Here is a 10,791-nt window from a genome sequence, read left to right as displayed (position 1 = left end):
TCAACAGCAGGTAACTGTAATGATGCACTGGCCTATGTAAAAAGAGAGAAGTGACATCAGCTTTATCTTACGCGTATAGCTATGCCAACAGCTGCACGCAGCGTAAAAAAGGATCACTCATAAATAAAATCCAGAGAAAAAACGCTTGTGTGAGGAGTGTAAATTGTGCTGGGATGTAGCAGTCTCAACCATACACTCGTTTTGCCCTGGGCTTTTCTAACATACACCAGTTTAGAAGATATTTCCAAATGCATTACTTTCACAAATTCCCGAAGCTTAGACCCGGTGAAGTGTCCGTGCATGTATCGCCTGGTTGCTGGGTTTACATATGAAGACCGTGATGATTGCTAACTAAAAGCTAGCGGTTAGCGTTAGCTTGTGCTATATGGCAAAACGCTACTATGTTAGTTCGTGTAGAATCGAAAAATGAACACAGCTAAACATTTGTAAATGCTGGCATCTCCCTCGGCCATGCATTAAATCATTTGCAAGACCAGAAAACGTGGTGTAATGTACCAGAAGCTACGGTAGCAGCGAGCTAACGTTTGATGGCTGAAGCCTAGCGGTTAGCCTTGCGTCGTCCTCAATGGCAAAACACTCGCTACAACACGCAAGAGTTCGCGCTAATCTACAAAAGAAACACACAGCTAATTATTTGTATACTTACATGTATGGTGTGATGTAAATGATGCACATGATGGCTGACAGTGTGCTCCTTAAACAAACACAACCACAAAACATCACCAGCTGTGACTATCTGAGCCTGAAAAGCCTCGTTTAGAGGCAACTCTCTATCTCCCTATAGGGCCAGTAGTGTCACTAAGAAATTCTACATATTCAATTTATCTTTGTTTAATTCGAACATTTTTCCTAAATGGTGGTAAAAGAAGTGAGGTAATTCAAAACTTTCTTTTTGTCTCCAAATCTGAAAAATACAATTTAAAAGCAAAGAATTAACTCAGGTGGCCAATGAAAGGGCTTTCTGCCACCCATACACCCACCTCCACCACGTCCACACCCACACACGTGTTAATAAACAGCCTGTGGGAGGCTGCGCGCAATTTTTGAACACTGGCCCGGCATGTTTTAGCCGGACGCTTCCTTGCTTGTGTTTGCCTCTTCGGATCTACGGGGGATCCAGCTGGATTAAGCGATTTTGGGGCCAGTATTTTAGCTTTTCTTGTATTTTTTTAAAACACTTTTATTACAACGGTGCCAGAGAAATGGCAGACTGGAAGTCACAGGTCAGTTACAACTACAGCCCCACTTACCATGCGTACGCGTACGGCCTCGTGTACCCACCCGGGCCCGAGAAACCCCACGGGAACCTGCCCAGCTGGGGCGAGGCTGGAGTCACGGATTTGAGCAACTACAACGGAGTACCACACGCCTACTACGCCGCCGCCGCCAGGACCCAGGAAGAGTCCCCGCCTGGCAGTCCGGAGCAGCACGCCGTGAATGGCCATTGTCACTACCAGGGCTCCGGGGTTGTGTACCTCGGTGACGCCCAGGCAGGCCGTCTGCTCCTCGCCGGACCGCACCGGGCTGCCTACGACGCAGGGGCACACGAGGCCAGGCGGGACGGAAGTGATTCACCCAGCGACTCCGAGGCGCACACCTCGCCAGGTATTTCTAACCTGAGCTAGCATTTTACAAAGAAGCTAATGATGGAGAAGGTTGGCTAGGTTGACCTCCATGGCTCAGCTGTAAATCACAATATTTAACACGTCGGCTTATTTAACTAAGCCGGCGTGTGAGCGCTTACATCTCCAAGTTGGTTTCTAAAGGCTACGATTTCTTCCTCAAGAATGGCCATGAGCTCCAATTCAGCTCCATCTTCGTTCTAAAATATTTCCATAATATCCCGCCACTGGTTTTACTGAGTGCTATTGGAAAAAAGTCGAATGGCGACATCTCGCGACAGAATATGAGAGTATTGGAAATCACGCTCAATGTTTACATGTGGGACATTTGCGCGAATGGATATTTTACTGTTGATAAGACGCTATTTTGTTGGGATTATCTGTTGCATAATAAGTGTGCTATAGTGGTGACTATACCTGGGTACAGTTCAGGAGCGCTGCTCTGAGTCTGGTCCACATTGACCCTGTAGGTATGTGGTCTGCTCACCATTTGTTCCTCCTCACCTCAGATTCATGGAGTTCTGGTAGTAGCAGAGAAGGACACCTCCCCCATGCAGACCCGGCCACCTGGATGAAGAACGACCTTGATGATGAGGCAAGCAGCAGGAGCCCTGATGCCAGAGAGGATGTTTCCAGCTCTCTAATAGAGGAGCCGAGGACCTTTGCAGTCACAGGGAGTGAGGGCATCGACCTGACCACCCCTCCACGTGTGGCCTTAACCCCCCCAAAGAAACCATGCACTACTGCTGTGAATACCCCCAAAGCAAAAGTCCGTGCAGCCTTCTCAGAGAGTCAAATGAACGCTCTTGTCCAGCGCTTCAGTGTGCAGAGGTACCTCACGCCAGCTGAAATGAAGAACCTGGCCGAAATGACGGGGATGACCTACAAACAGGTGAGGGATTTAGGAACGTTGTTGGATGACAAGCACGGCAAAATTGAATTTCCTGTACACTTTTTGACCAACTGGATCTCCTTCACCTTGCTTGAAGGTTAAGACTTGGTTTCAGAACCGAAGGACAAAGTTAAGAAAGCACCAGAAAGAAACCAGCTGGGTGTCTGAGCGCGACACCACCAACAAAGGCAGCCCAATTCATGGAGCCATCTTCACTAACGTTCCCTCACACATCCCATCTGTGAGTAGCTTCCATTATTCGCAGTGTGTAATGCAATTTGTCAGTGGGGGTGTGTAGTAGTAGTATTCATACATAGAGCATTATTTTGGGATGAAATATTTAGTTTGATTCTGAACAAGAACTGTTTTACACTGAATTCTGAAGAATACATTTGAGACCAATTACTCAAAATGGGAAAGTGATCAAACCATTGTCCTGCTCAGGTTTCCTGTTAACTGGTGATGGAGAAACAGCAGCTTGGACATAGAACAATTCGTCCATACTGGAGGCCTAAACATAGTCTGGTTATTGCCTTAAAGGCGAGACGAAACATGATCAAACTATAAAAGTCTATTGGGTTTTTTTAGTTAAATTTGATGCTAACCATGTTTCCCTTTCAGTATCAGGGAGAGGCCCGGCCCCAGCTCAAGGAGCATTACAACCAGCACATGATGGAGGCAGCCTTCAAGAAGACCGCTCCACAGAACTTGGCCTTCTACCTGGCCACGATGGGCTCTGCTGCTGGATCTGGAGGCTACCCCTCCTGGTCCCCTGGCCTACCCCAGACTGCAATGCCCAGCAGGCCTCATGCGGCTGGCTGGTCCATGCCCCCAGGCATCAGCCCTTATGATTACAACCCCAGTGCATTCAACTCAGCCAGTGTTGCCTCTGCGAGTAACACTGGGCACGACACAAGCTTTGATTGCAAAGACGTGGAGCCAGTCAACAGCCGCAGCTCCCTGAACATCGCCATTACACATAACATCGGCCAGTAGTCAACGTTTGAGCCTTTCTGTAAATGTTACCTAGCAGTCTTGTTAATATTCTTCTATTCAAGTTTCCTGAGTGCAGTTTGACCTTAACTGGTGCTTCTTGTCAGGCTCGGTGTACATATGCCTTGTCCATAATTCTGTTCAAAAGCATTTTACCTTTTTATCTTGAGGTTTTATTTTTATATGCAACTATTTAATGTATGTTGGTGTGTTCTTTGCGCTTGGTATACTTGATGTGTCCTTGATGTGAAGTTGGATGCATTCTTTGGTTTACATTGTTTTTTGGTGCCAATGTGATGTGCACACATTTCAACACGTTTGTTTTTTTGTTTTTTTTTTTCTATAAATACAGGATCACTTTGGCAACTTGAAATATTGTCTTTGTTTCACTTTGAGTGCTAATGCATTATGTGCGTTTGTGTAAAAGTGGGCAAACTTAAACTCATCCAAAGTAAAAAAAAAAATAGTATTTTTGGTTAACATAAAGTACTCTGTTGGCAGTTGGTAAGTTGTGCAGTAGAGAGGGCATTATAAAAGAAGAATGTACAAACTCTTGGGAAAATATATGTATTAAAAGGTATTTTATTGAAAAGACTATTTACATCAGGACCCAAATCACAGTCAATGGTTATCATAGAATACATTGACAATATTGCTCCCATCACCGACATTTTTGCAACAGCTCTTCAACCTACCAGGCATCGCTCCTCTTATCCACTGCAGGGCCACGTGGAGCTTGACAGGGCCAGTGCAAAACATAACTTTTCTATTATTTGACCACGCTGCCACAGTAATGTGTGGGAGTGTAAGTGCAAGTAGTTGCACTTGCATTGCTGCATAATCGGTCAAAACTACAGTTAGCTATCTCAGTGGGTAACTGGTGTAATGGGTGGGGGGGTACCGAATGTGTTGGTCCTGCCAAGCCTTGATAGACCATGAGTAGGAACTGGAGCAGATGATGCCACACTACACCATACAATGATTAAATTCATTCACTCATGTATCTCAACATACATTTTACGCATTCACTCCTGATGGGACACAATCATCCCTTTTTACTGAAATGTCCCATTTAATCCTTAAATATATGATCCCCCTCCCCAGCTCGCCCTTCATCTGTCCATCCGGCCAACTATTCCAACAATGACAGCTCTAGTTCAATCACTAGCTCCTGTCAGATCAAGGTAAAGGCCCCTGTTTCTCCTCCCAATGACCCCATAGGAGGTGTGTATGTGTGTGTGTGTGTGTGTTGTATATGTGTGAAAGCAAGAGAGAATGAGGATTGTCGATGTGTGCTATGAGGAAATGTGTGTTTACAGCTGTGTGTCCAACTCCGTATGCATACTCCATGTCTAGTCCATCTTGAGGCTACGGTAGATGTAGCGAATGAATGCCAGTGAGGCCCAGAACGACACGCTGCCCAGCATCAGTGAGAAGACCATCGCCGTGAGCAGAGAGTAGCCGAAGAACTCCGTGCTTTGCACCAGGCCGCTCATAGAGGACCGGTTCCGGTAGTAGAAAACAGAGTAGACGAAGATGAAGAGGCCTGTGGAGCCAGTGCTGAGCACGCTCCGCCACCACCATCGGTAGTCCTCACCAGACAGCAGGAAGTAGGTGAGCGCCACAGAGATGCAGGCGCCCACTGAGAGGAGGATGGCGAAGACGCACAGCAGGATGCCGTAGAGGGTGTAGTGCTCTCTGCCCCAAACGGTGGCAAAGATGTAGTACAGCTCCACTGAGATGGCGCTGAGGGAGAAAATTGATAGAGAAGAGGAGAAAAAAATAAACGTTGCACTAAAACTCTGAAACATTCTGTTTAACCTCCTGCGTTGACGCCAAAGACAGCTCACCTGAATGGCAGGAAGCCGCCGATGGCCATGTGCACAGCCGCGTGCTTGTACCAGGGCTGTGTAGGGATCTGCCGGGCGATGTTGCGAGTGCGGCAGGGCGCCTGGAAGCTGCCGGCTCGGTTCTTTCCCACGATGCCACCGATGACCGTGAGCGGGAAGCCCACCAGCACCCAGGCCCCCAGCAGGAGGAGCACGGTGGTGGCCGGCAGAGCCTGAGTGGAGCCGCTCCACCAGTGGATCGAGTTCACTACACTCCATGTCAGGAACAGAGGAGCTGTGGGAGCAAATGACCACGTGAATAAAGGACAGCCACTCCAGATAACACATTGAGAAAATCCACCTGAGAGTATTGCTGATAATTCAATTCAATTCAATATTCCTTTATTAGTCCCGCGAGGGGAAATTCCAATTTACAGCGGCATCAATAAAGCGGAATAATGGATCAATTATATCAGTGCTTTCATTGATGAACATCTCCAACTCACCGGAGAAGAGCGACGAGGTGAGGATGATGTTCCATGCCCAGCGCTGACCGTTGATCTGTGTGTAGAAGCTGCATGACACGTAGCCCGACACACAGCTGGTCAGAGCGTACAGGACAATGGCCGCAGAGTTGATGGCACCATGGCGGTGCACGTTGAACATTCCCAGCAGTGCCATGATGATGATTCCTATCGCAAAGAGGAAGAAGTGTGCTCACTTTCCAAACAGAACAATGATAGTATCTGACACTGTTTCAGAATTTAACAGGCCGCATTCAGCTGTGTGTGTTGCTGTGTTCAGCTTTATTTGAGAATTACCGCTCACCCGTGGCAAGGGTAAGGAACTGAGCCCCCACTCCCAGCACGGCACACAGCAGGCTTTTGTAAGGAGGAAACCTGAAGACGTCAGTGTGGATGATCTTCCAGCCGTTGTCTCCCTGGTCCAGATCATCACAGCCGCCCTCCTCCTCCACATTGTACCTGCAGGCGAGGGAAAAATGCAGTCACCCAGGATGTTATCGTGTATCTGAAGAGCAGAGGGTTTAAAATTAAGAGAGACTAAGTTTTTTTTAATCAGAATTAACTCATTAGTTTTATCAACTTGACCAACCTGGCAAAGTCATTCTTAAGAACCCGCATGAGGATAATGATGACGAAGCCCAGCAGCAGCACCACCAGCACCAGTGAGTTGATGATGGAGAGCCAGTGGATCTCCAGCGTTTTGGGGAAGAAGGAGTAGTCTCGGAGGCGCTCGGCTCTCCGGGAGTGAGGCAGAGGGGACTCGAACCAGCGCACGCTGTAGGTGTGGGTGACTGTCAGGCTGCCTCCACCCACCCCGACTCCACCCACTGCTGCACCCGCGCCCTCCTCAAGGGGAACGGGTTTGACATCTTTCACTGAGACGTTGGCGAAGATAACGGAGTCGCCGTTGTACTCAATGTTGAAGTCTAGGTGAGTCCACAAACCCACCTGTTGGAGGAGAGAGAGGAGGGCAGGGAGAGAGACAAAGACAGACCAAAAAGACAAAAAAGAAAAAGAGGAGGAGGAAGTGAGGGATGAGAGCAATGACAGCGAGTGTGGTTCAGCTGAAACAGGATCTTTGCATAAAGATAAAACTTTAAAGAACTTGCTCTTTGTGTTTCTCTTCATCTCCCTCTCCAAATATCCCACAAACCCTCAGGAGCACCACAGGCTTACCTTGTGGCTATGAGGCAGGAAGCCGCTCTCCTCTATGTATCCCACAAACCCCCAGATCGGAATGTCATCCAGGACAAACTCAAAGTAGAACAGCTCCTCGATGGCCTCGCGGAGCTCGTCCACCTGACACACACAAAACATCCACCATCGCATTCCACACTCCAAATTTTGGAGGCGATCCAAATCACTGGCACACAAATTATTTTTCACTTTGGTTAACAAATTGGGCATTTGGCCCTGGCAGAATAAATGTCATTCATCTCAAAATCCAGTAGATTGTAGTAAAGTTCAACAGTGACACAACAGCCAACTGTAGAGATGGAACGACTCCGTGTCACAATCTACACTCCCAGGTACCAGTAATCCTCTGGGGCAGCCTACACATGCAGTTACTCAAACTTCATACAGAAGGCAGCCACTATGGAGACTCAGGGACAGTGGTTTCATGGGAAAACTGGAACAACTGGAACATTGCCACAACTGTAACAGCACTTTTTCTAAGTGCGCAATAAATGCAAGTCTGAGATGATGAGCATGGCACATCCAGATTTTGACATAACTCTAATAATTTGGGAAATATATCCACACATAGTGTGTATAGTGGTTGTGCTTACAGATTTGTATATCATAGAGGAGTGGACGACTGGCCTGGGCGGAGATCTGCGCCGTCCAGGTATCCTTCTAGTTATTATATTTTTGAGCAGGAGGGAAACTTAGCAGTTTTATTGTATTATACCAGCTATCTTTTTAAAACTACACTACAGTAAACTGGCATATTCCGGAGAAACATCTACTTGAGGAAATGTTAAGGAATCATAATTACCACTTGGATTCAAATTAAAATGAAGCAACTTCATAAATAACTGACAGTTTAAATCCCCTTTGAGCCTTTAAGAGTATTGAGGCTTAAGCCACGATGTGTGGTAGTATAAAACGCAATCTGCATCCTTGATACCTGATTCCTATCCTGGTCTTGTGTCAATAAATACCTGTTTCTCCGAAAGGGTGAGCTGGCATAGAGTTTTTTTCTCCACGTTCTCTCTGAATCGGATGTGATATAACGACTCTGCCATCCTGTCACCATCCAGCACTTCGCCCAGACTCAGGGACTTGTGATGCACCTGAATATGACGTGTTAGATCACAAGTAAGAGCGTGTAAAAAAATTTTTTTTTAAAAAAGCTGGCCACAATCATACTTCATCACTGTACCATATCCCATAAAGTTACTCCTAATGTACATTTGGGATCCACCACCAACAACACAATCATACATCCAATAATTGCTTTTATAGCAACATATCACCATTTTTTTTGTACTCATTAAAATATGTTTGTGACAATGCAGCCAAGTCTCAAAATAAAGCCTCAAATAAAACCTGACACATCCTGCTCACACAGGAATAAATGTTATCTTCGAGCCGTTTCAATTTTTCTTCTAATCTTACATGACATTAGTATCATTTATGGCCACGTTCGGCACCCTTCAGATGAAAGCAATTTTACAAGAAATGCTGTGACTTGTTATCTCCACATAAGCGTGACAAAACAACCTCCACTTCCTTCTTTGACTTACAGCGAACCATTAATACGCCGCGAAACAGAACAAAGACTGACCTTCTCCGGCCGGCAAACGGGCAGGGTGTAGTAATGATACGTCTCCTGGGGGTTATGATAAGGGCCCACTTTGTTGACATAGAGAGTCACGTTGTCCCCCTGCTTGTAGCCCACTGCCCAGCCTGAGAACAAGCACAGGATCAAGACGCAGTGCAGGCCCATCGTCCCCTGGCAGCCACCTGGCAGGTGTCCTATTCCACACCGCATAACCCCTGTTGCAAAGATGGACAATTCATCAGCTCATGAGGGACAGGTGTGATTTAAACTAGACTGTCTGTCCAGAGACTCACAGCATGCCTCTCATTTCAAGTCAGGAAACGAGCCTTAGACTCTCTATGTGACAATTTATGTGTCAAGTGGTTTAAATGGAGAATTTTATGCAACGTCACTCCCTCATTACTCGAGCAAACAGCAGAAAATTGAGAAACACTCGGAAAGAAATGCGAGACAATGCTTTACCACCAAGAAATACAACGTCTTTCATCTTTCATCATCAGTTTTTATCTGTTATGAGTTTGTGAGAGCTTACAGGAAGTGAAATTGCCTATAGATACAACCACAGGTGTTACTGTTTAACACTACAGGGGTCTCTCAGAAGTCCTGATTACGATGTTGCTTTCAATATTTTATAAAAGCCTCATAATAGCAGCAAGCAGGCACAATTAACTCAAAACTAATGACCTCCCTTACTGTGTATGGCTGAACACTAGTTTAGCCATACACAGTATTCCTCTTTCTATATCTACAGGATATGAAAATGTACTTAAGACACTGACCCCTAGTCTGCAGTGATGTAGCCTTACTGATCAAATGTCACATCAATGCAAAAGATGTGAGTTGTCTGTATTTCAGTGCAATTAAAATGTAGTTGATGGCAATTTCCTTCCTGTGTTGGGCATCATTATACTGATATGCTGATCATCATAGTGAAAAATGCTCTGGTGACAGCAGATTTTAGTTCAAATGGGACTTCCCCTGGAGGATAATGTACTGCATGTGCTTGATAAATAGTGGGCATGCTTTTTTTTTTTTTTTTTTTTTTTTGTAACACACTGGAATTACATTTAGCAGGTTTCTGACCGAAGCTGCTTGTAGAACAGCTACAAGGTGACAGCGGTCTCAAAATGTGATCAGCTGATCAGATGTCAATAATCTGTCAAACTGTTCTGCTAGTCCTCTTCAGATGAGCATCACAGCTGTCTGGACCTCCTGAACCTGCATTTGATATGAGTTTTCCCACCACGTTTTTTAAGATTTAACACAGACTTATACCAGATGGACAAATAACAACAGCCAAAGCACAGATGTTTTTATTAACTCTTTGTATTAGCATGTAATGAGTGAAGCGATGGCAAAAATAGACTATTCCCTAATTTACGGCACTACGAGTAAGCGCAAGGTCAAGTAGTGCCACGAAACGCAGGGCACATCTTATTTGTCTTGTACATTCGGTGTAAGGAACTGACTATAAACTGACTGTGACTATACGAGGGCCCGACTGATTCGTGGAAAACAAACAACCTTCATCAGCACTGCTTTATTACAGACAGCATGTGACTACAGACAAGGGTTAGTCAAATCTGCTTTACCAATATCTCTGTTGTGTCACTTCAGTGCTGATGCCGCAGATCCAACGAAACCTGTTTGTCCGCCGGATTCCTTGGACTCCAGGCCCAGACAGTCTCGTCGCTGCTCCGGTATGCGCCGATACTGGAGCCCACTGTTAAGACTTACAGCTAAACATCTTGGAAATCCTCGATGCAATGTACCAACGTATTATGCATTCATTGAGTGCTTATCCGGGTACGCCAAGTACTTTTACTGACATATGAGACAGTGTAGAAGAGCGGGTCCGACTCCACGTCACCTTAAAAAATAAAAATAACGACGACTCGGTTGAGTTTTCCGGAGTGGGCGGAGAAACAAAAACACACGGCAGACGTTCCCGATTATTCGTAGCTGGTAATACATTCCCCTTCACAGGCCATTTGAAATTGAAGTGGATTACTTCCGTGCCTTATCGCCACAGACAGCCGACATTAGGATCGTTTTTGCTCGTAACTGAGCGACTCTATTATTTTGCGGTACCGACCGGATTTCCTTCAGCCTCAATGAACCA

The 10,791-nt window shown here is 45.9% G+C and overlaps 2 protein-coding genes across 2 annotated transcripts; one reads left to right on the top strand and one right to left on the bottom strand.

The window, feature by feature from the left end:
• The first annotated feature begins 1,223 nt into the window (after nt 1-1,223).
• Nucleotides 1,224-3,531, top strand: nanog (nanog homeobox). The gene is made up of 4 exons (XM_070986458.1): nt 1,224-1,626; nt 2,153-2,535; nt 2,633-2,776; nt 3,157-3,531. Exons 1-4 carry the CDS (start codon nt 1,224-1,226, stop codon nt 3,529-3,531), a joined length of 1,305 nt encoding a protein of 434 aa, XP_070842559.1.
• Nucleotides 3,532-4,090: 559 nt separating this feature from the next.
• tm9sf1 (transmembrane 9 superfamily member 1) lies at nt 4,091-10,782 on the bottom strand. Its single transcript, XM_070986232.1, has 9 exons — nt 10,262-10,782; nt 8,673-8,884; nt 8,047-8,178; nt 7,058-7,180; nt 6,471-6,829; nt 6,186-6,340; nt 5,864-6,049; nt 5,379-5,652; nt 4,091-5,274 (listed from the first exon to the last, which is right to left on the bottom strand). The coding sequence occupies exons 2-9, from the start codon at nt 8,877-8,879 to the stop codon at nt 4,881-4,883; spliced, it is 1,830 nt and encodes a 609-aa protein (XP_070842333.1). The 5' UTR covers nt 8,880-8,884; nt 10,262-10,782; the 3' UTR covers nt 4,091-4,880.
• Nucleotides 10,783-10,791: the final 9 nt, after the last annotated feature.

This window comes from Chaetodon trifascialis, chromosome 18 (assembly GCF_039877785.1).
Source record: "Chaetodon trifascialis isolate fChaTrf1 chromosome 18, fChaTrf1.hap1, whole genome shotgun sequence".
Lineage (NCBI taxonomy): Eukaryota > Metazoa > Chordata > Actinopteri > Chaetodontiformes > Chaetodontidae > Chaetodon > Chaetodon trifascialis.
This window is presented reverse-complemented; position numbering and strand designations above follow the sequence as displayed.